Below are 26,085 nucleotides of genomic sequence, written 5' to 3'. Positions count from 1 at the left end.
CATCACATCCATTTCTCTGTTTATTGAGTCATAATATGTCTCTCCCCCCCCCCCCCCCCCTCCTCTTGATACTCGACACAGAGACAGTCTGCATTTGTCACATTCCCATGTTGTCTGAATCCCTCAAAACCAATAATCACGTGATTTTGAAAGTGGAATGATGCCCATGTATATAAGATTTTATTTCATCTGCGCAAGGGTCTTCCCATTCTGTTTTTATCTTACCGGAATGCGACTGTTTGAAGGCTGCATTGTTATATGCGCAATAGGCTATGTCACTGAATAGGTTTTCTCCTCCTATCATACGTAAAAAACAATCTCTTTCCCCTAATACTATTTCCATATTATGCGCAGGTTCAACATCATCCATATAATCATTCGGAGTAACGAAACGTAATATTTGTGTTACCTGAATTGCCGTGGCATCGCCATCAGGTCCGATTTATCGATATTTGTTTTCAGTCATATCACTGTTATCACTAAAATTATCTTCGTTGATACATTATTCACTCATTAAAAATTCACCTGCACCCCTACTCAAGGATTCTGTGTCACTTTTTTCGCCCATATTCAGCTCACTTTCAATATACGCGATATTCAATCCCGTCATGTTTACGGACGAAACAGCTGACCCGTGCTCGTGGAAGTTCAAGACCGTTGTCTAGGCAACGTCAAGACAGATTATCTCTCTTCTTTTATTCCCTAAGACTTGTAGATTGCACTGCGTGTTCATAAATGCCTTATAAACACTTCACTGATGAGAAAAATTAAAAAACTATCGCACAGATCGCAGACGAATGCAGATAATACAGCCGGGCGCTTTCGGGCGCTAAGGACCGGAAGGCTAAATGAACAGTCGGGCGCTAAGGGCCGGAAAGGGTTAATATACCCGCTAAAGATATTTGTTCTCAACTACGTCGAATCATCTTGGCATCCTGGGAATTGGAGTAGCTAGGTATTCGAACTCCCAGTAAGCTGAGAGCAATTAAGAAGACAACCTCCGTGTGGTAGTCCTCTTTCCGGCCTTCACGGAGAGAGGCCCTAGTATTGTGTAGACTGAGTATAGGTCATGGACGATCTACGTACTCTTACCTCCAGAAGAGTGAAGACCCCCCATTGTGTTCTTGTGGTGCCGACTTCACTGTGGCCCAGATCCTCACAGAGTGTGTCCATCTCTCTGGCCTAAGATGGAGCTTTGGCCTGCAGGAAACACTCGAACGCGTACTAGCCGTTGACGCGACTACTGTTGATTACATAAAATCAGCTTCATGGTCCGTATCGCACTTCAATAGATTCACAATTAAGTATTTATTTATTTTCCACCTAGTCGATACAATGATTGCTTAAGGCAACTTTTAATGGTCAAAAGTGGTACATGTTTCGTATATTATCAACATCTTCAGCCACATAACACTGTTTAGATGAAAAATATATAAAATTGACAAAGTAATGCTTTAGATGAAGTGTCCTTAAAATTAATTAATTAATTTTTATTAAGTATTTATTTATTTTCCACCTAGTCGATACAATGATTGCTTAAGGCAACTTTTAATGGTCAAAAGTGGTACATGTTTCGTATATTATCAACATCTTCAGCCACATAACACTGTTTAGATGAAAAATATATAAAATTAATTAATTAATTAATTTTAAGGACACTTCATCTAAAGCATTACTTTGTCAATTTTATATATTTTTCATCTAAACAGTGTTATGTGGCTGAAGATGTTGATAATATACGAAACATGTACCACTTTTGACCATTAAAAGTTGCCTTAAGCAATCATTGTATCGACTAGGTGGAAAATGAATAAATACTTAATTGTGAAACTACTGTTGATCTCGTCATCCGCTTTATATGCGACAGTGGATTAATCCAGGGTATGTAAATTACAAGTGTACTGTTACTCAAGGAACACATGTTCCCTTTTGATTCGTTAGTAATTTTTTGGCCTAATTCAGTAATTGTTTTGTTTTATTTTATACTGTGTTTCCGAATTCTTTCGTTGAATAAATTATTTTATTTTCAAGTTCTTTTCCACTAATTTGTTCAGAGAGGATAATTACCTAGTTTTACTTCATCCTAAAACAACAATCACCACCACCACCTTATCCCAACGATATTCTTAAAATTAAACACAAGTATATTTCAAGTGCCCCTGTAGGGTGTTTTCACTAAATGCAAAGATGTACTCGCTCCCCACCCCGATGTCGTTAAAGATTAACGATCGGAATTTTAGAACCAATTAATTTATTTGCCAAGTAAGTGGCAAATTATTTGAAAATGATAGAAAAATATAATTTTGAAAGTTCTGAGGTGTCTTGTTCAGTCTCACCTAGTGATTATAGCCTCTTAATGTTCCTAAAAGAAAAATATAAAACAAAACAAATTGAACATAGTATCTTAACCTTGCTCACTTTTATACTATTCCAGCCCAATGTGAAAAAAAGATCAGTGATTTCTTTAAGAAAGTTCTTTAACCCTCTCGTGCATGCATTTCAGTTTGAAGTGAAAAAATATTGTCTTGATTTTTTTATTCATTGGAAGGTTACAAAATACAATCATGTTAAAGAAAAAGAAATAATTCATTTTCTTTGAAAATTCCATGGACCTCATATGAGGCCTATGTGCATGAAGGGAGTCCACACACACCACAACACAACTGAACTGAGGAATAATTTTCTTGGGAGATACTGTGCGCTGGATGTCAGTTTTACGTGCACATTTTACCAAACTAAATTTTGCATTAAGGAGTGGCTGTTGTTATTTCCTGCTATGGAATTCCTCAAAACACTGGACAAAGGGCATATTGGCAGTGAAGGCAGACATACCTGGTTTTCCTTGAACAACCGTGAAGGTGGCACTTTTATCCTCTCCCAGCTTATAGGTAGCCTTCACTTTCAACCATTTTTTACCGCGCGAGTTGGCCGTGCGCATAGAGGCGCGCGGCTGTGAGCTTGCATCCAGGAGATAGTAGGTTCGAATCCCACTATCGGCAGCCCTGAAGGTGGTTTTCTGTGGTTTCCCATTTTCACACCAGGCAAATGCTGGGGCTGTACCTTAATTAAGGCCACGGCCGCTTCCTTCCAACTCCTAGGCCTTTCCTATCCCATCGTCGCCATAAGACCTATCTGTGTCAGTGCGACGTAAAGCCCCTAGCAAAAAAAAAACCAACACAACCATTTTTTGGTTGCTGGTGGCATCTGTGAAGTGTGTCTTCCTTTCTTGGGTTCACAATTGCTTCCCATGTAAATGAGAGAAGTAGTTACTATAGTTCAGTTATTATGAGTTTCGAGACGTTTGAGCGCTGCCTTTTGGCGGAGGGTAAGTGAATTAATCAACAGCCAATCATAGACAGCCGATCGCTCCGATAGAGCGCGTTAGACTCCAGTTGCTGTTAGCAGTGTTGTCGATTTGTTGTTTACTGTAACCACGTGCTATCAGTTGTGTGTTGTACTGTGCTCAGTTCTTTTCGCGGTCTTTGTGTGTCTTTGTGCTAGGTTGTTGTTCGTTTATATTTCGCAGTTTAGAGTTTATAAATGTATTGTTTAGTATTTTTAATAGTATAGCGCATTATATTGTAGTAAATAGTGCCTAACAGCTGATCTATTTTATATAGTAGCTTAGTTTAACATTTTGTTCGGTAGTTGTGTGCGAATTTGATGTTCTATCATGTCGACGCCTACGTTTAAGGATGAAGCTCCCAAGAGAAGAAAGCCCTTCGGACGAGGTACTCCACTAAGGAGCCGGGCCCGGGAAATTGTTTGTAATGTTAGAGAGTCATTCTTGACAAAGCACCAACAATGGCGGCTAGAAAAAATGAGTTGATTAAGTGGTTGAAGGAGCACAATATTTCGGTTCGCGATGACATGGGGAAGGGGATCTTATGCATCTCTTGAAACAAAACAAACCCCAGTACCCAGTTTATGTGGTGGATAGCCAGAAGGAACGGGCATAAAGTTGTTCAGACGATTATGTTGAAGACTTTATTATCTCTTTAGGGCCAAGCGAGAGTGAAACCTCAACAGACGATGACAATGCCGATAGTGACTGAGAAAAGAGTGGTATATTCGCTTTGTAGGATTATTTCCTTCGTTACGGGAAACTGAATCTAACAGCAACGCGAGATCTTCTACATGGTGAGTAGAAATTTAATTTAATTTTCTCACGGTTTATCTGTTCGAGCACTGACATATTTTTATCTTGTAGCCTTATCCTAAATGTGTTGTGCATTATTGATCTTACGTGAATCATGTATGTTGCTACAAATAATAACCGATTATGGACTTATATTCCAGTATTTACATTTCTGTTCTTGTTGTGTATCGTAAATCAGCTGTTTGTATTCGTGGTAATTTGGCACCACCGGCTGACTTCCGGCTAACTGTCAAGTCGAAACTCATAAAAACGGAACTATAAGGACTTGAATTCTAACAGATCCAGCTTCTCACAATCTGGGTTCATTCTCCAGAGGATCCAACAGTTTACAATGGTCACATTCATTAGATAATGGAATACTCTGAAGTACTCCCTTTTGTGCCTTATGGTGTGCCGATAAAGACCTACAAGCGAGTCCATTAGATGTACGCCACCCATGTGGGAATTGTAAATGCTGATGGAATATGGTTGTGGAATTTCAATGATTGCGCACAGTTTTCGACACCATCTCTTAGCAACACCTACAGGTTCTGCTCCAGCAAATGTAGATGCTACGTGTAAAACTGAATTATCATGGCAACAGGTTATTGTGATGTTGGACTGCGACGTAAACCCTCTCGATTCCTTCTTCAAGGTTTTCACAGACCGCAGCTTGAGATCAGCACCACAAATCTTGTTAGCTCTGATAGTCCTGGAAGCATAAATGCCATCTTCAAGAAGTTTCTAGAGAAGATTAATCGACGTAAACAGATTATCAAAAGCTTATGGCTTTTGAACTTCACGTCTTCACGCAGCCTAAGAACATCATGACCAACTGCTCCAAATTCAGAATGACCTTCACCATTTTGCACTTTTCCTTGATAGATCTCAAAGCTATGGATGTATCCTGAGAAACTGGTTGAGACCCAAATTTTGAAGCCCCATTTTTAGGGTTTACTCTTCATATAGGCCTATTGTTTCAGCTTTGATCGGCCTTTGAAAGGGACCACCTCATCACCTGATGAAAATTCTTCTGGCTGGGAAGAATATCTAAAGATGTGCTTGAAATGGTCAATCATAGGACGTAAACGTATAAGCCGATCATTGATGTCTGCTGGAATGTTCTGATTGTCAATGAAGTGCAAATACTTCCGTATCTCGCAAAAGCGATTGTATATCATATTGTCAGGTATTATTGACAGGGCGCAGAGTATATTGTGACATTTGTTGTGAAGACTACGTTTTCTACAGACGGCCTTGGTTCTTCATCCATTTTGTTCTAAATGCATAGAAATGAGAATATATGACAAATGTGCCATGAAACATCGGTAGTCTGTCTTGGTTTGCATCAAAAATTTCACCAAAACACTGCAATATGGTGTAGTTCTAATTGAGGTTATGACTGTGAACCATAACCTCTCGTACATTTAGACCTCGTATGAGGCCCCTATATTATTACACAAAATAATGGTAATAAATTGCATGTACAATAAAAATACTAATACCATTGGAAAGAGCATGCTTTTCTGCTATATAAAATTTTTTTACTTATCAGTTGCATATATTTGTAAAGGACGTATCAATTTCAATAATTTAGTCTCCATATGAAACACACAAATAACAAGAGCGCCACAACTGCCTACAACTTCGCAGCTGCAAGGAAGTGCTGTCATCTCATAGATATAGTTATAACTAGAGCCCGGATTTCCATGCAAATGCATGTTTTTAAATAAGCTGGTTACAATTCTCAAACTTTGCAAATATTCGTTTCATGGCTTAACGATTCCAAACGACCGTTCTTTTTCCGTGCATGTTTGCATGTTTTGGCCTTTTTAGGACAAAATTCATGCATAATGCATATTTTGAAGATTTTGGATTTAATAGCGAATATTTGGACGTTTAATATTGCATAATATGACTTTTCTTGTGACTTTGGCGCATATATAATGCTAACTTGCATTATAGTGCCTTTTAGGAATGTTGGTTTGCAGAATTTGGGGCCTTTTTTCCACGTTATACAGAATGTCTATTACTGAGAAACGGAGAGAATGTATTCCTGGCATCCTACATGACAACCAAAATTAGTACATAATCCAATTAAGCAAACACTTTCTTATCTGCTGCTTGAGTAAACATTGACGTAAGCCGGAAGGCCCCACGTGGATCTGTGTAATTCTTGGGATTGAATTGTCCCAGTTATACATTGTTATAAATCGAACCATAAATTGTGCATTACTCATTGACGGCTCATTCTTTCGTCTGTGTTAGACGAACAAAATAAAACTTGTATCGCATTTCTGTGACGCCGCGTTACTGAGCTAGCAGCTGGTTTTGCATTGAACCCTCTTCCGTTGTTATCCTGGATTTTCCTACCGGGAACTCTCACTTGTCACTTTGCTATCGCAGCAGGCAATCAATGCCAGTTGTTGAGGAGATTCAAATGTGTCTGCCATCATCGCACGGAGAAGTATAGCTGCGGCAGCTAGATATAAGATGAAAGAATTGATCCGTTCAGATTCTGATTTTGATTCGTCAAGCTTATATAAGACGTATTGTACTGAAAATGCAAAAGACGTACAATTTGACCTCACTTTGTCCCATATGTCTTCAATTAACTATGCACTGTCACTTCTTGTGATGTAGAACTTCTGTGCTTAAGGATGTGCTGACAGACAAACGGATGAGCTTAAATCAAGGCAATTTGGAGAAATTAGTTGTTGTACAAATGTTTCAAAAGGAAGTGAATTTTGATTGTGCATATTTCCACTTTATCTTCCATGTTTTGCTATATGATAGTGCATGAATGCATGCATATTTTCAGATTTGATAGTGCATAGAAATCCGGGCTCTAGTTATAACTAATATCACACCTCACATGAGGTCTAAAGTGAAGAACAGAGTCATAATTTTCCACAAATTCATAACAATATTAAATGAATGGCGCATTAAACGAAACATAATTTTGGGACCTCATGAGGCTTGTGCGCACGAGAGGGTTAAAATTGTAATTGTATTGATTACCTGTTGAAAAAAGTCATTTGTAATCGTAATTGAGTAAAATATTTCTATAATCGAGCCTAATTCTTTCCTGTACTCTTCCTTTTACTGCATATATTAGTAATGTGAGTTTATTTTCCAAACCCTAATCCAGGATAGGGTGTTAGATTTTATCTTTTACGTCAGGGAAATAAAGTTCTCTGTTTTCTTGTTGAATTTTTCTTTTGGACGATTTATTTTAAAATGTAGGCTTTCACGACCACTAAATAACATTATAATGCATAATTTTGGGGATGTTAAGTCATGTAATACTTACTATACGCTTACGCATTTAAAACCTGCATCCAGGATCATCTTCAGAGAAATGACAAATATGTGAGTAATATATAAGTAATAATAATAATAACGTAAATGTTTCCACCTTTTCAATACTACAATATATTCACAAAATTACAAAATTATACGGTACTAGTTTCGACCCATCTAGGGGTCATCATCAGCCGTATTGGAGCAAAGATCATTTGTGGTGAAATCCTAAGACAATATTATTTTAAAGAATAACAAGTGAAATGAGATGTTATGGTAATAGTTAATAATACAAGGAATATACATATTAAGAGGTTTTTAACAAAGAATAAAGTATAAATGGGGTGTTGTAAAAATTATAATCATGGAAATCAGTAAGTTCTTGTATTGAAATGAAATATGGCTTAGGAAGAGGGCTTAAGGTGGGGCTGAAGGGTGCGGGAGAAAGTGTAATTGTCTTGGAAAAGTACCTTTGATTAAATTTAGGATTGAGTTTAGGTTGGCTGCATTATTGTTTCTGAGGAAAGTGATAAATAGATCGAAGAGTATGTTGGGTTTCTCTGAGATTTCATTGAGATTGTGACTGGCATTAAAGTATTGGTCTAGGTGTATGTAGTAATTTTCCATTATGTTCAGTAAAGGGCCCTTGTTTGCTAATATGAGGATGTCCATGTCTTGTTCAATATTGGTGAAATTATGGTTATAATCTTGCATGTGTTGGCCGATGGCTGAAAACTTGTTGTATTTTATTGCGTTAGTGTGCTCGTGGTATCTGATAATGAAGTTTTTCCCGGTTTGCCCGATGTAGGTTTTTTTACAGGTGGTACATTTGATCCTATAAACTCCTGATTTTAAAAAACTGCTGGTCTTGTTGATGTGTGAAGTATTGTATAAAACATTCATGTTCTTATTGTTGGTTTTGAAGGCTATTTTAACGCCTTGTTTCTTAAAGATGTTGGTTAACTTGTAGATATCATTGTTGAACGTGAAGGTGGAAAATGTTAGAGGTTTGGTTATTTCTTTTTTGAGGGTAGTTTTTGGGCGATGTTTGTGTTTATTGATTATCCTTTCTATAAAATGATTGCTGAAGCCGTTGAATTTTGCGATTCCGCGGATTGTGTTGAGTTCGTTTTTTAGATCTTTATTGGACATAGGTATGCTGAAGGCTCGGTGAACTAGGCTGTTGTATGTGGCTCGTTTGTGGGACTGGGGGTGCACTGAATCTTGGCGAATGGTGGAGGCTGTTTGAGTGGGTTTTCTGAAAATTTTATAACTGAAAGAATCTGAGTTTCTAGTGATGGTTAAATCTAGAAAGTTGATTTTTTGATTTGATTCGGATTCTAGTGTGAATTTGATATGAGGATCAATATTGTTGAGTCTTAAGAGGGTGGTGGGTGCGTTAATTGATTTCTCATTCATGATTACAAAGACATCGTCGACATATCTGGCCCAAAAGAGAATGTTTTCGAATTCGTTCTAATTTATATGGGATTGGTTGTTTTACCTGAAATAGAGGATTACTTCCTAGGAGACTTTTGCGTGTGACCGTTAGTAAGGCAGGCAGTGACACTGAAATGGTTTAGGAAACTTAGGCAATATTTACAGCTAAGTAGCCATGTAAACAGGCCAACACCACCAGATGAACATTACGATATTCTGTACAAAGCAAGACCAGCTCTGTAATTACCGAAAAAATTCAGAATTTTGTACGCACCTGGCCAGGAATTTGCAGTAGATGAAGCTTTGGTAGGTTTCAAGGGAAGATTTTTCTTGAAACGGTACCTCCCAGAGAAACCCATCAAATATGTGAGTGGCAGTTATCACTCCACAGTAACTAGAAAGACCCTGTTAGAAATGTAGTTCATTCCAGGGCTTCCAGAGTCGGGGAGAAAGATGTTGAAGAGTTAACTATGGAGGGTAGCCATTTTATCCAATCTGCATGTCTCTCCTTGCAATATTCTAGTCAGTTTTGATGTTATATCTCTGTTCATTAGGGTTCCAATCATGGACACCTTATCTCTATTTGATAAAACCTTTCCTGGTGACATTGTTAATCTGTTTCACCTTGTCCGTGCCACAAAGTTTTTGTTTTCATGAACAAATGGATGATGTTTCCATAGGGTAGCCATTGGCACCAGTCATCGCCAGTTTCTGTTTGCAAGATCTTCAGTCTTGCACATTCAAGCCTTTTAAGCAATGGCTACTCATGGAAACAGATCGAAGAAGTGCTATATCGCCATATGTACAATCTGTCCTGTATAGGATTGGCAATATTCTCAGAAGGCACAATATCAAGACTAGAATAATATCATAGGCGCTTGCGATGTGTTGAAGATCCTGTTGGTTTAAACTGTGTTGGAATATGATTCCTTGCTCCTTGCTCCTTTGGATTGGTTTATGTTGGCCAAATACGTAGAAAGGTAACAACGAGGGTTAAGGAACATTGCAGGCACTTACGTCCTTGCCACCCAGAGAAGTCTACTGTGGTGGAACATGGTATACATAATGAACATCAGATCATTTTTGATGCAACATCTGTCATTTGTAAAGAGAAACAATTTATACCTAATCATTTGTAAGGTGATAGAAATTGCTAAACACCAAAATAATTTTAACAAAGGGGATGGCTAGATCATGGCTACCTTACATAGTTAACTCTTAAACATCTTTCTCCTTGACTCTGCAGGCCCTGGAATTACAGTAACTACATTTCTAACAGGGTCTTTCTATCTTGAGTCTGGCACTACGGATACTACCTGGCAAGACACTAACACTTACGAAATAAGGGCATATGTAGGAGTTCTAATTTATATGGGATTGGTTGTTTTACCTGAAATAGAGGATTACTTCCTAGGAGACTTTTGCGTGTGACCGTTAGTAAGGCAGGCAGTGACACTGAAATGGTTTAGGAAACTTAGGCAATATTTACAGCTAAGTAGCCATGTAAACAGGCCAACACCACCAGATGAACATTACGATATTCTGTACAAAGCAAGACCAGCTCTGTAATTACCGAAAAAATTCAGAATTTTGTACGCACCTGGCCAGGAATTTGCAGTAGATGAAGCTTTGGTAGGTTTCAAGGGAAGATTTTTCTTGAAACGGTACCTCCCAGAGAAACCCACCAAATGGGGTACCAAAGCATGTGGTATTGCTGACAGTGGAAATGGCTACCTTCTGAAAGAAATGTGAGATTTACAAGGGGAAGAAGGAAACATTGGACCAGAATTTATTATGAGGAGAGCAGGTGGTTTTACACTTGACAAAGTCATACTGGGGAAAGTGGCATCACCTTTACTGTTACTCAGGGAACATACGTTCCCTTTTGATACGTTAGTAATCCTTTCGGCCTAGTTTTATAATTATTTTTTGTTTTATTTTGTACTGCGTTTCCAAATTCCTTTGTTGAATAAATTTGTTTTATATTTTAAATTTCTTTTCCACTTATTTGTTCAGAGAGGATGATTACCTCGTTGTACTTCCTCTTAAAACAAAAATCACCACCACCACCACCACCACCACCACCATCTTCCGGAGATGGATAAGGCAGCCCTTCCCCTGCCTTTACTAGGAACACACTCTAAATCTCTTGCGATCAAAAGACAACATGGCCCAAAATATCCCAGCTTTTATAGCGGAGAGGAAGGTTCCAGATTTCTCTGGGCTGTAGCCCTGACATACCCCCAATTTCCATTGGACAATCAAATATCAAAATTTTCTCATTGGTGAATTAAATAACTGTACAAAATTCCGTATTGGCTACAATATTAAGTTGGCGGGAAGAGATAGAAGTGTTGATAACTTTAGAACACCAAAAACAATTTACAAACAATTCAGTTTTACCAACTAATGACTACTAAATTTCTCTTGAAATTTAATTGCCCATCCTCTCATTAGAGGGAGCATGTAGGTTGATAGTGGAGACCTCTGTCAAAAAACATTCAAACTTCTTCTACCACATAGTTTAAAGTACAAGTTGCAAATGGACTTCTAGAAGGCGCTTAATTTAAATTAACGGAGCGGGTGTACCACCGGTACAAGTTCCATGAAAAATTATTTATAGTATTATTCTAAGTAGTCCTTCAGTTCTTGATCTATTCTTGTTGATCCTCTCCTTAACACATTTAGCGCCACAGCATACACCAGTGATGTATGGGTTTTCTGCTAGGCTATAGCAAACACAGGTGTCTGCTTGCAGATAATAAAGGTTTGGCCCACAGAGCAAAATTTCAACATTTTTGTTCGACACTCAACGTGTTAAAGAAACCCCTTACAAGAAATAATCTGCTGTTGACTCAAAACCCATAACAATTACCTGGTATGTTAAAGTCAAGAAAGACCTTGATTTTTAAAAATCCGTTTTATCCATGAAGAGTCGTCCATCCATCATATGTGACCATAGAAGCTAGCCCTGCGTTGTGCGCATTGTGTCTGTGATCATTTCTATCTTGGAGTAGATGTCTGGTATGGATTTTCTTATGTAGATCCCATTTTTATAGTTTGGGCCAAGTACTGTATGTTGTAGAGAATCTCTTTTTTTGCTCTAACTTAGCAAGCATACATTTCTGAGAGCGGATAAGGCATTCTGATGCATACACCGGCTTTACAACAGTGTTGTAAGGATGAATTTTGGTATTTATAGTAAAGCACCTTTTGTTTTATACATCCTGTGACAATAAAGTTCAGTGAATGAAGTCAGAACGGTCGATCCGGCAACAGTTTGTGCATCATTTCAGTGCACTTGATATGCAACAACTGTCATGGACATGAAGTTATAATAAATTTGGATGTGGGACTTACTGAAACACCCTGTATCAACATACCTCAACAATGACTCGTGCAATTCTGTTGTCGTGAAGGCTGATTCACATTTCTCTGTATGTAAACTGATAGTTAGAATTGAGACCTTTATATTTATAACAAAGTATTTTATATTACAAAAATTCATTATTTTATGTCATCAAATCGTTATGGCTATTTATGTTTTTAAGTTTTAATATTTTCTCTCAAATTTGATGGTAACCGTTGAACTAGTTGGCTGAAGGTGTGAAGAAACATTTGTAGAAATATTTCCCATTGTGTTTTATTTTGAGAACATTATTGAACTTACATAATTACTGGAGCCAGTTTACAGAGGTCTTTTATTTAGAAATCTTGTTATCTTGTATTGAGCTGTTGATAATGTATCTCTTAGAAATCATGGTTGTAAGTGTATATAATTCTGAGCTGAGTTGAAATAAGGCACTGGAGATTGGCTTAAGAATTCAGTATGGTAATTAAGAGCTTGATTAAGAGAAAAAATTGCTTATTTCAATAAAGAATAGATCAAATGTGAAGCTTGTGATTAATTCATATTTAAAAAATCAAAAGAAAATTTCAATCTGTTTTCTAGGGTAGAAACTTTTCATTTTTAGTTCAAAACAGAATTAATGGAATTGTGATTTGATAGAACTGTTTTAAAGAGCTCCAGCTCTGGTGCTGCCCAGGTTTGCCAAGTGTGCAGTGTGTGCTGATTATTGACATGCTTCTTATTCTCTCTTCCCCGACTGGAAATGGCTCTATTAGATGGAGACGTTCGACGCTGCCCCACAATCTGTCGTCGGCTGGCTTGTTGGTGTATGTGTAGTCCTAGTGGCTGGGCCTGGTGCCCCCCTCAGGTAAAGTAGATTCGCAGGCCAGTCTCCTACCAATCGCCACAACAGGTGTCTCAACCCAGGGAAATACAGTCTGGTGGGTACATTATGTTTGATAAAATGTAAAAGAAAAAAAAAAAAAAGTAGACTGATTGGACATTCCTCAGTTTTAAGCACTTAAAAGAAAATTGTTTCACTAGCTGTTAACTTAGAAAAACGGTTTGAAACAGTTTGATTGCATACCATGCTTGCTTCAAAGCAGTAACACACAATTAGCTAGTGGTGCTCAGCTTGTATAGAATAATTACAATGTTTTATTGATGTACCGTTGAAACCAGTTATCTAAGAACCAAAGAAAGCATTGTGATTCTATAAAGAATTATCATGTTTATAAAAGTATTATTTTAGCTTTGAAAATTGATATTCATTTATTGTAACAATGTTATTTGGCTTATCTTATGGATCTCTGGCTTATAGTATGTAAGAAAGCAGAGTGAGTAAAGTTTAGTGGATGTACGTTAGGAATTCACCTTTGGACATGCATTACGGGTCATAACAGAATTAATTTAATTTCTCTGGCTAGGGTTAAGTGTTGTTGAAAAGGTTTGAATTCAGATATTAAATAAGCGTTCCAAAGTTAATATAGTGAATTGAAGGTACAGACTGCTCTTAGGTGATCAGAATAAATTTAGTTTGTTGAAACTACTGGAAAGGAACAATCAAGTTAAGAAAGAGAAGAACAAGAAAAGGAACGCATAACATGACGAACACAGTGGGAGGTCAGTGTGGAAAGGAGCAGCACATCAGCTTTAGCTTGGTTAGAATACAGTGTTATCATCTTCAGAAAGATTACATGCTGAATGGTCTTGCTCATGAAAATATGTTAATGGATTGGAGTGTTCAGCAAATGGCAGGATTAGTTTAATAGTACAAGATGGTAGTAATGATTTTATCTAATATTATAAAGAGGAAAAATTTGTATATTTGTTTGTAATGGATAGACTCAAAAACTACGGAACCGATTTTTAGAAATTCCTTCACCTATAGAAAGCTACATTGCCAATGAGTAACATGGGCTGTTTTATTTTCAAAACAATTTGAGGGGGGGGGGGGGGGGATATAAAAATAATAGGCTAGTGTAGGCGAAATTTCATTTGTCATACAAGGACGAGACAAAGCTCATTTTAAGCCCCTTGATGCAATGAACAAAACTCGGTAAGCTCTTTGGGCCCGAAAACCAACCGTTATGAAGATATTGGCACCACACTACCCCTGCTCTAGGAATCGGATATAGAAATGAACTGCAGTAACCATGGCAACGTCAGCTCCAGTATACTTACAGCAGCAAGATTATCTACAATATATCACAAAAACCTAACATGTTACAGACATGAAAATTGGTATTTGGAATCTCCTTTAAAAATAAAAGACCACAAATATTTGTTTTCAGAAAATCCACTTAAGTGGCGAAAGGGGGAGGGTTGAAAAGAAGTGAGGAAGAAGTTGAATTCTTTATATGAGGATATTTTCCATTTACTTTGTACATATAAATGTGTTTCCTTTATATTTGTGTATCCACTAAGAAAGAGGCATTGCAAAAGCGAGTAAAATAATGGACAATAACCGATTTTCATGTCTAATCCATTGTTTTTGTGTCTCTGAGATGAATTATGACACTCTGAATACTGTTTAACACGTTGAAGACGGCGTATTGTTTTCAGAGTTTATTCATTAGGAACGAAGTAAAAAATCAGAGATACTTGAACTCTAGTGGATATATTACATACCATTACACATCTTAAGTACAGCCTATAGGCGTTAGGGTGCACTGTGTGCTGAGACCGCCCGGCGGGTCTCATCGTCCACAAGTGACACACGGGGTTCGCGCGCACTCTGTGACCCGCCAGCGACCTCACTGAAATTGGCGGTCTTTACTTGAACTCTAATGGATATATTACATACTATTACACATCTTAAGTACAGCCTATAGGCATTAGGGTGCACTGTGTGCTGAGACCGCCCAGCAGGTCTCATCGTCCACAAGTAACGCACGGGGTTCGCGCGCACTCTGTAACTCGCTGGCGACCTCACTGAAATTGGCGGTCTTTATGCAATATTGTTTTGATCGAACGTAGTGTTGTGAAGCAGCATGTTAAGTGTGTGCCTATTCTTATATTTGTACATATTTTTTCTTCATATAAAATGATTTGACAAGCATATTGAATAATTTCTTAATTATCCTAGCTCCTATGTACTCCCTGCATGTCCCACTGTATACGAAGTTAGTTTGTGTTATGTAGAGACGAACCAGAAAGGACGAAAGCATAATCTGTGAACGGCGCGCGATATGGCTCCAGTATATATAATGTGTCATGAGACCGCCGGCGAGTCTCACCGTCCAGAAGTAAAGAGTTGGCGTGACCCGCCGGCGGGTCTCATAGTCGCCAAAGTGTTAAATCCACATTCAGCCTCCAACGGGACGGGGGCTGAGATGGAGTGAGAAGTAAATAGTCTAAAATGACGGAGATTAGTATTAAATCCACAGATTTTGGGTTCGCAAGGCTGACTGGTGACAGTCGTAATGACAGAATCGTGTACACCACATCTAGAGCGCGAAAGTTAAATAAATACTATTATCACTCATTGTATGGAAGGATCATATACTTTCCAAACAATTCGGGCTCCGCATGGACAAACTTTTACTCAAAAATGAAATAATCTAATCGAAAATATATAAATAACTTTGAAATGACATAATGGATCGTCAACCATCAATCAACATCTCAGTAAGGAATTCTACAAAAATCACTTCACACCTAATTAACAAGTAATGCAGATCTTGAAGGTAAACTTTAAAAAACTATCCGGGCAATGCCGGGTACTACAGCTAGTATATATATGTATATACAAAGTTCCCAAAATCTTCCAAAAGGTTCACCTAGTCATCGGGGATCGACCCTTATCTGATTTGATTAATGAAGTTATATGCTTTTATTTCACATTATGAATTTTAATGACCAATAGTCCATCACACTCACCTGAATAATTTATTTTCCTCAACTTTAATGATGTATGCAATGATGTAAAACTGTCCTTTTTTAATCTGTGCTGACAATGTATTTTTATTTTGCTGTACATGAAAAATGGTGGTGATAAAATAGCTTAAAATATAGGTCACTAATTTAAATCAAGGCTGCTTTTATGCATTGAAATGTATGGTCATGCAGTAGAAACTTTCAGCATTCTGCAACTTGGAGAATACAATTATTCTTAATGTTCTCTAATTTTGCAATCAACCTTTTGTCGGAGTGTGATTCAAATTCAAAAAGGACCACCTCTAGTTACAGTGAGAGGAAAAACCTGTTACAGTCACACTACACAAATTCATTGCTTTTGGGATTGGTGGTACATAAATCACAATGCCAGAAAGTTCATTATTCCATGTAAAGATCAACCACAAGATCACACAACCACATGAGTTTGTGTCACTATTACAAAGTAAGGGATTTTTTTATAAAACAAATTTTGCAGAGGTGGTTGAATGATTCTCATAACTTTATCAGAATTTTGCACGTTTGTTCTGCATTTTGCAGATTACCCCCTCCAAATATCTCTGCTTTTCCTTATTGCCTGTGGGATACAGCAATCTTTCAAAACTACCGTTTCAGTCATTACCAGAACAGCTGGATTAGAACTAGCCATGCAGAAGTAGATTAATTGTAATGTCTTTTTTCTGCAGGTCCTTGAGATAAATAGTCCAGGGAATAATTTGACTGATTCGCAGAATTTATTAGAGATAATTGCTTTTATGTTTTTAAATTACAGTGCAAGCTGGCTACGTGGTTTGGGTCATATAGCTGTGAGCTTGCATTCAGGAGATAATGGGTCTTGGGGTGACATAAAACAAATAGCAAAAAAGGTAATGTTCTTAAACTTCATAATGTGAGAAATTGTGTTTGTTTTTTTTTTTAAATTTTTTTAATCAGCTAAAATTAGATGCTGCTTATCTCATCGTTTGCTATTATATATTTCATTTAGCCATTCCTTGGTCAGACTGCCTATCATAAGATGCGACTAAATGGGACCCCAAGGGCTCTGAGCTTTGGAGCATGGGTTGGTGACCACGGGGACCTTAGCTGAGTCCTGGCATTGCTTCTACTTACTTGTGCCTGGCTCCTCACTTTCATCTATCCTTGTCGACCTCCCTAGGTCAACTCTTGTTCTTTTCCGACCCCGACGGTATTACGTATGGAGGCCTAGGGAGTCTTTTCATTTTTCGAAGTGTCTGACTCCTTCCATTTTTTTATCTCTGATTAGTGTTATATAGAGGATGGTTGCCTAGTTGTACTTCCTCTTAATACAATAATCACCACCACCACCACCAAGATCAGTTTAATAGTGCTGGGTGGTAGTAATGATGTACATAAAGATGCTGAAAGCTATCCCTTACACTACACAGGTTTATTGCTTTAGTGGGTGGGTGGTACATCAGTAACAGTGCAGCTTGTTATTCCAGAAGCCTAGACATACCTCATTGCACCTGAAGATAAATAGCAGCACAAGTTTAGTATGTCTGTCTGATCTTCATGCAAAATCACCTCAAGATATTTAATGAAACTTTAGACTAAGGCAAACTTCATACGAAATACGGTATGTGTATTCTGTTCTAAATATATGAAGCATAAAATTCATGATAAGAACATTTGTGATGTGATAAGATCATTTGTGATGTGATAAGAAGTGCGTTTAGCTATTGGTCATATTAAACAAAAGGTGAGGAAAAAAAGTGCAGCAACACTGTTATAGGTTACAAGCACCGGTATATCATCTTCTGTTTTCTATTTAGTCCCCATTATTTTCTAAGTATTTACGGTTCTGTGTGACTTAACATTTTTTTAAAAATTGTCTTCCTAGAAGTCTGCTCACTTGGCCTATGGCAGCGACTTGGTCTTGGTGGCAGATTGTGCTGAAAGCCTGCAATCTAATACATGTATCTTGCAACTTGAAAATAGGTGCAATGAGTATGATATGCCTAAGAGAAGGTTGGATGTGTTTTCTCTCAGGATGGTAATATAGAAAGTGAGATTGAATCAAGGTGCAGCAAAGCTAATCCAGTGAGTTCATAGTTGCAATCAACAGTATTCTGTAAGAAGGAAGTCAGCTCCCAGACAAAACTTTATTTACTCCAGTCTGTTTTTAGATCAATATTGCTTTATGGGAGTTAAGGCTGGGTGGAGTCAGGATTATCTTGTGGTAGAAGTAACAGACATGAAAGTTTACAACTTGTGAATTTGATGTTGGTTCCCGTATTGACAATATACACAACTTCATTTCTTATTTTTTTCAAATTATTAATACTATTCAATACTTTTCTTGTTATAGTGAAAATTACTTTAATAAGTCGGGACATTTCTGCCTATCATATTTGGCCATCTTCAGCTGTTATCAATATTAAGCAATACACTTTAAAAAAGTGAGTGTTATTACAAAGATACTTGTTGAAAAACAAATGTTAAAAAACATAAAAATTACACATTGATTTTGCAATTTGAAATGTTCTCTTTAATGGGCGTTGAATTGCTGATTGTGTGTTGGAGAATGTTCGAGTGGTGCCTTCTTATCAAATCAAATGACCAATGTACAAACGTCACTCAAATGTCAGTATTTTATTTGAGTCTCGACCTGGCATAGCCCTTTGGGATTGTGTGTATTCAATCACCTGTGAAAGATTTGCCGCACTCAGGTTCCAACATGGCCGTCCCATGAACACATACTGAAGTATAGCTTATTATGGGGTCTGTATGCATGGGATTGCCTGGCTCATGACTTGGCTATTTGTTGGCTTCTTCTCGGTGACTCACCAAAAGTTTGCCATGATATATTTCCAATCCTGGAAATAGTTGTGTTTTTCCCAACTACCTGTGCAACATATATACTACTAGGATCTAATATGGAGACCTTCTGTTTTCAAATATCATCCCCACTATAGCAAGCTAGTGAAAGTGACAAACTTGGGAATCTTTATTTCTGAAGTTTTGGTCTAGATTTTATTATTTATACAATGTCAACTCTCTGACGAAGTCTCACATCTGCAGCTGGTTCTGTATGGCTAAAAAATAAAATGAGTCATTAAATATAAAAATTTATTTGACATAAATAATCACAACTTCTCCTAATTTTTGACAATTTGCAGCTTTGTTAGTTTTTTTTTTTTCTAGGGGCTTTACGTCGCACCGACACAGATAGGTCTTATGGCGACGATCATTGTTAGTTTGCTAGAGGGGGGACGATATACTTACATTAACACACAGTTAAAAATCATAATGTTGATAATAATAATAATAATGCATTGTAATAAATACAACACAGGGATGTGATACATGTTCTGTCATAAAGTCGATTGTGGGATTTGTAATGAAACTGTTTAAGAATTGTGTTTTCATTGTGCTTCTTTAAGATTTCTCATTTATCCAACAAAGAAAAGAGTTTTTCGTTTAGCACTCATTTTAATCATTTAGACATTTAAATACACCAGGGACAACATGTAACCGTTTTCAAGAACTAAGGAATGCGAGTGTGGTAGAGATATGGATAACAAAAAGGTGATCACGGTAATGTTCTGTACGAGGGTAATCGGACAAATACTTCGCCAAACCAGCTTGTAAAGGGTAGAATACTTCACTGATTATTGACCCTAGTGAGAACAAGTAATGAAAATTTAACTTTTGTTCCAAGCAATGCTGTAAATTATTTAAAATATTCTTGAACGAAGCCGGGATTTGAGTGCAATATACAGGGTAATTTTCAAATGCTTGAAGATTACAATATACTGTTGTCACTTTCATTAGTCCAGTAGTATAGATATATATTGAATTTCAAGGACATGTTTTGCTGCGTTATGCTAGGACCTAATATGGAATATTAGATTATGATTAGGCAGAGATTCAGAAACCAGGCATTGGTCAGACCAGGTGTTGGATTGCAAGACATTTCCGAGGAGCAGACGTGGACTCTGACCACAACTTATTGGTCATGAAATGCCATCTGAACTTCAAGAAATGCTCGCATTGTAAGTTATTCACAAAAAGTAGGAAAGTTTTGCTTATTTTTAGTGAGATTGGAATAAATATTTTATTGAAGTCAAAGAAAATTGAAGGACTGTTATTGAAAGCTTTGTGAAAGTGATTGTAGTAAAGTTTTTACATCACTTGAGGTTTTGAAATTACGAGATATTTCCTATGTTGGTAACGATCCTTAATATGAAATAAATACTTAATTCTATTAAATATAGAGCACCCAAGGTAGTTCCTTCAAGGTTCAAAGTAAAGACCATTGTTTGGAATATACTGGCAGGAATGAACATAGTATAAAGCACCCAAATAAGGAAAACCGTAGGCTTTTGTTTTGGTATATAATTAATATGTTGTTTAGAGTGAGTTATCTCACCTTTTAGTGAGTTTTATAGCTTTAATTTTTATTTTTGGTCCGATATGTAATTTTTAGTGTATTATTGTTTAAGAGAAGGATTTTAGGTTACATTTTGTCTATACTGCTAAAAAATATTACTTGTTATGTATTCATTTTGAAATTTTAAATATTTGTTGTAAAATTTTGTTATTTCTTGAAGTAATAATAGTCAGTTGACTTTTGAAATTGGTGTACTGGGTTATATTTGTTATACTTTGCAGTTTGTGACTCGACGTAATTTTGAGAGTTATAAATGTAGAGAAAATCTACAAAGAGATCCATATTTTCATTATTAATGTCTTCAATGTGTGGTGCTTTTTAATAGCTGGTCTCAACTGGTCTCATAAACTTCTTTGAAATAAAAGATACATACATAATAAGACTTAATTTCAGGCAAGGATGAATATCCTCAGGCCAACTGATGAAAGCATATAACATAATACTGTTAAAAAGTATTTTAAAATTGGTATTTGCATTTTGTAATTTTTATACATTGAGGACCATTTAAGCAGTTTGCCAGATTTGATAGACACTGCTTGTGTATTTTTTACTTCAAGATTGTTCTTGAAATGGCATGTGTGGCATAAAGTAATTTCCGTTAATTTTATTAAATCAGTCGCAGAGGTGTTTTTTCTCATCTGTTCTTTTCTATTGAAAAATAAATACATATATAAGTAAACGCAAACAGAACATACACATATATTTTTACATCTTTCTTTCAATATACATTTAACACATTCCTTATTTAGGCTACTTTAAAACATATTTTATGTAAAAGCAAATTATCGGAGGAGACTGGCTTTTAAATATTGAAAATTTTGTTGCTGACATTTTGTGTGTTTTAGGTTATGGAGCAAATAACAAACTCTTTGTCATTCTCCTCGTCTCCCATGCGCTATTGCGAACGGTTTCCTCCAATGGCTGCGTTCGATCCCTTCGGTGCGCTTGCGATATTAATTAAGCTGAATACTTGCCCTGCTTGATACATGACATGTTTGGAATTATAATGTCTAAGTTCATTTGAATATTTTTGTTTGAGCAAATACATGAAAGTAGATCAAGCAGTGCTGGTTGGCAGCTGCGCTGCGTTGCGCCTTGCGGTACAGGTCCTTTCAGCCTAGTTGGCTGCATTAAATTTTGATTCAGAGTAAGTGACCTTGTACAAACAGCTGATCCCATTGACTAAAATGATTTTTGCTTGTTTTGAAGGGACCTAATGCTTTATGTTTAATAGCTAAGACATTTTCATTAAGTATAGCTACAGTCAGACATTTTTCATTATTAACATTTTCTTCTTCTTGTACATTCAAGCTGTTCTTAGTCATTTTGGGTGAAGCTGAAGTAGTTCCTCTTGGCATTCCCTTCTTGCAGTTTGATGTGTGGGTACTTCAGAAAAGGATGTTCATTGAGATAGTATCAATACCAGGCTGCAGTTTGGATTACCAAGATGCGCTGAGCGAGGGAGCGAGGTTAGCGCTGCGAAGTGTTTTTGTAGCTTGTAGAGTTTCTGAAATATTCTGATCTTGTAATTTCTTTTTCCTACCTATCCTTTTATCCCTTCCTCTTCTCCCAACAGGCATGTTATTTGAAGGCCATAGAAACACGTCCAGATTTTGCAGTGGCTTGGAGCAATTTGGGATGTGTGTTTAATGCCCAAGGTGAAATCTGGCTTGCTATCCATCATTTTGAAAAAGCAGTTGCATTGGATCCTAATTTCTTGGATGCTTACATCAACCTTGGGAATGTACTGAAGGAAGCACGTATATTTGATCGGTAAGTCTTTGCCTAAAATTGTCTTATTGATTATACTCTGAATATCTGTATAGTAAATGGTGATGGTGATTGATGTTTTAAGGGACTTCAAAACAGTTTCTCCTTTAATTTCCTTTACATCCGGTCCAATCCAGTTGACTGCATCTAGAACTGAGGCAGATCTTGCATGGTGTACGAACTGTTAGCTGTTTCTGTATGCGCGATCAAGGATAGCATTAAAAAGTTCCTATAGTAGCGGATTCACAAGGAACCATAAGTTTTTTCAGAATTAGACAACATAGATTGCTTTTTTGCCTTAAAACACTGATCACTACCACTACTTCACAAATCGTGATACAGTATACAGACTTTTTAAATATTATGTAGAGCTTACTTGCATCTGCCTACGCACGATGCTCAGCTATCCAGATAAATGTACATAGTACTGTAGTACACCGATTTGTTAATTATTATTATGTACAGTATGATTCAAACTAAACCCCATGGCCCAGCAGCCCTGAAGGGCCATGGTCTACCAAGCAACCACTGCTCAGCTTGAAGGCCTGCAGATCACGAGATGTCTTATGGTCGGCACAATGAATCCTCTCGGCCATTATTCTTGACTTTGTGGACCGGGGCTGCTATCTGATGCAGACCGCATTGTGTCACATTTTGCAGATACGTCCAGCTCTGGGAGATAACTCAGCATTTCTACCAATTAAGCGCGACACAGAGGCATACTATCTCTCCTTCGCATTCCTATAACGTGCCTTTCACAGAGTGGGGATTGCAGAGTGCACTCGCGCTGTGCAGAGAGACAGCTCCTGGACCGGACAAAATCCATAATCAAATGATTAAACATTTGAGTGACCGATGTCTCAAGGATATTCTCACCCTAGGCCTATTCAACAGAATATGGAGTGAGGGAGTGTTTCCAATATGCCTTACAAATGGCCTTTGTGAGTTTTTTGAAAGGATGGTTAACCAGTGTCTTCAGCGGACCATGGAAAAGGAAGGGCTCTTGACTAACTACCAGGGTGGTTTTCGCTCTCATATGTCTGCCATCGATCATCTGGTCACTAGAGAACACCATTCAGGAGGCGTTTCTCTGGAAGGAACCCCTAGTCGCCGTGTTTTTTTGACCTGGAGAAAGCTTACAATACTACCTGGCGATATGGGATTCTCTCCACACTACACCAAGTGAGGGTTTCTGGGAAATTTGCCAATGTTTATTGAGAATTTCGAGTCCAAGTAGGGAATGCGTGAAATGGAATATCACTGTGATCTGTACTTACCACCTTTCACAGTTGCCATTAATGGCATAGTTGCTGCTGCTGGGCCTGCAGTCATTCCATTCTTGTATGTAGACGATTTAGCTCTACATTACAGCTCTGGAAGGGTGGCGTATACTGAGAGACAGCTGCAGCAAGCCATTAACAGAGTTGTCAGATGGGCCATGCAACATGGTTTTAGATTTTCAGCAGCAGCGAAAACCTTAGTTGTTCATTTCTGTCGACGTCAGCTTGTGCATCCTGAACCAGCCAGGTTAAGTGATGCTGGCACCAGAATCACTTTTGCATGGCTTCCAAGCCACATTGGGATTGCTGGAAATGAACTTGCGGATGAAGCTGCAAAAGAAGCAGTACTTTTACCTCCAAGACCTATGAATGTACCTGCTAAAGATATTTGTTCTTGGCTACATCGAACCATCTTGGCGTCCTGGGAATCGGAGTGGCGCTATCCGAACTCCTAACAAACTGAGAGCAATTAAGAAGACAAGTACCATGTGGCGGTCCTCTTCCTGGCCTTCAAGGAGATAGGCTATTGTATTGTGTAGGCTGAGGATAGGTCATGGACGATCTACGCACTCTTACCTACTAAAGAGGGAAGACACCCCCCCCCTCCCCCCAGTGTGTTCTTGTGGTGACAATTTCACCGAGGCTCACATCCTCACAGAGTGTGCGCCAAACTCTGTGGCCTAAGACGGAGCCTCAGCCTGCAGGAAACACTTGAGCGCATATTATCCGATGACCAGATAGTTCATTAACCATGCATTAACCCACCACTGCATTGAATCCCGGAAGCACCAATATATATTTCACATGCTATGCTGATACGTTCTGATCCTATGTGTTTCCCATGGTTTATGTACTATTTAGAGTTATAGAAAATAAATTTTAACATGGAAATAAAGTATTTCAGGACCCATGTCCATACTTCTTCGTTTTGCCTCATGAGTGAGGCGTCGTGACTATCATAATATTCAGCCCTCTAGCCAATGAACCATACTCCGCCATTCTTCCGTATCTAAAGCTTTCAATGTGGTTACTCTGAGAGAACACTGTAGGGGGCCGTTCACCATGTCAATCCATCGCGTTGGTATTCGTCCTCGTTGTCTGGTTCCCTGGACTTTGCCCTCAACAATCAGCTTTTGTAGACTACCATCTCGGCGCATTATATGTCCAAAGTAGCGTACAATTCGTCGAGAGACCTTACACGATAGACAAACTTTTATCTGAAGTTGGTTCAGGATTGATGTGTTCGTGCGATGAGCTGTCCAAGGAATCCTTAACATTTTCCTCCAGCACCACATTTCAAAGCTTTCTATCCGTTCACGATCACGTTTGAGAATGGTCCACGTCTCTGCGCCATACAAGAAGACTGAGAAGACTAGAGATTCAACGAGCTTCTTTTTTGTCTTAATGGTGATGTTATCTTTCCATACAACATACTGTAATTTACGTGTGAGGAATGTGTCCTCAAAGTTTTGGCATATCTTATGGTTACATCCTGTATACCAGTTTCTTCAGGAATTTCAAAACAAAGTACTAAAATAAAACTAAAAAGTATTGAATTAAGCCAAAAAGATCACTAACGAATCAGAAGGAAACGTGAGTTCCCTGAGTAACAGAACACTTGCATTTTACATTCCCTTGATTAATCCACTGTCACACATAAAGCAGATGATGAGATCAACATTAGTTTTACATGTGCAATATTTCTGTGCCTCTATATGTCATGCAAGCTATGACATCGTAGTCTTAACATTTTTTCACTCCGCTGAAAAATTCTGGGAATATTATCTGTAGGCAATAAAATAGAACATTTTTTTATGCTTGATGAAATTACATGATTGTTCAATCCAATCATATTTAAATATCTGCAAATTTCTTCTAGTGAGGGGTGTGTACTGGAGATATTTATATATTTACTGTGATTTTGTTTGCCCAAGGGAAATGTTCCCCTCTCAAAGAATTCTTGTTTTACATGTTATAGACCTATGTACATGTGTAAAAGTCATCCTTGTACACCCTATCCATTATTTATTCAAACCGTACCCTATCTTTAAAATTATGTTGTTGAATATTATATTTATTTGATACCATGCTTGTAATGGAATCTTCTGTACTTTGAAATGGGTTTTCCTTTTAGGGGTTATTTAATGGGCATGTATAGTCTAGTTAACCTTAGTCCAGTGGAGATAGCATTGCATTCTGGAGAAACTGGTTGTATTGGTTTAGTGGAAATAATGAAGGATTTGCATGTTCAACTGCACAAAATTGGCTGGCAAAGAAATATTAAATTTTCTACATTTCTGATACTAGGAATCCTACCGCCTGCACAATATGTTCGTCCTCTCCTGCACAGGCCAAATTTTTGAGTGGTTGAGTGTATGTGGAGTAGCTTTGATTGTTGTCTGGCATCTGTCAAGGAACTGCAAGTTGATTATGATTTCAAGACTTTTGTGAAAGAAAATTTTAGTATTGTGAGAAAAACTGGCTCTCCCATTTT

At 37.6% G+C, this 26,085-nt stretch overlaps 1 protein-coding gene across 3 annotated transcripts in view; it reads left to right on the top strand.

The window, feature by feature from the left end:
* sxc (O-linked N-acetylglucosamine (GlcNAc) transferase sxc) overlaps positions 1 to 26,085 on the top strand; it is a 378,462-nt gene that overhangs the window by 107,174 nt on the left and 245,203 nt on the right. Inside the window, exons 2-3 of one of the 3 annotated variants that reach the window (XM_067136875.2) lie at positions 13,007 to 13,098; positions 22,118 to 22,314. In XM_067136875.2, coding sequence (XP_066992976.1) covers positions 13,060 to 13,098; positions 22,118 to 22,314 — 236 coding nt within the window. In that variant the 5' untranslated portion in view covers positions 13,007 to 13,059. Of the gene's footprint in view, positions 1 to 11,115; positions 13,099 to 22,117; positions 22,315 to 26,085 lie in introns of those variants that run through there. The other 2 variants (XM_067136874.2, XM_067136873.2) reach the window with 2 other exon arrangements.

This window comes from Anabrus simplex, chromosome 1 (genome assembly GCF_040414725.1).
Source record: "Anabrus simplex isolate iqAnaSimp1 chromosome 1, ASM4041472v1, whole genome shotgun sequence".
Taxonomy (NCBI): Eukaryota; Metazoa; Arthropoda; class Insecta; order Orthoptera; family Tettigoniidae; genus Anabrus; species Anabrus simplex.
The sequence above is the reverse complement of the archived record's forward strand: the minus strand, read 5'-3'. Positions and strand labels throughout refer to the sequence as shown.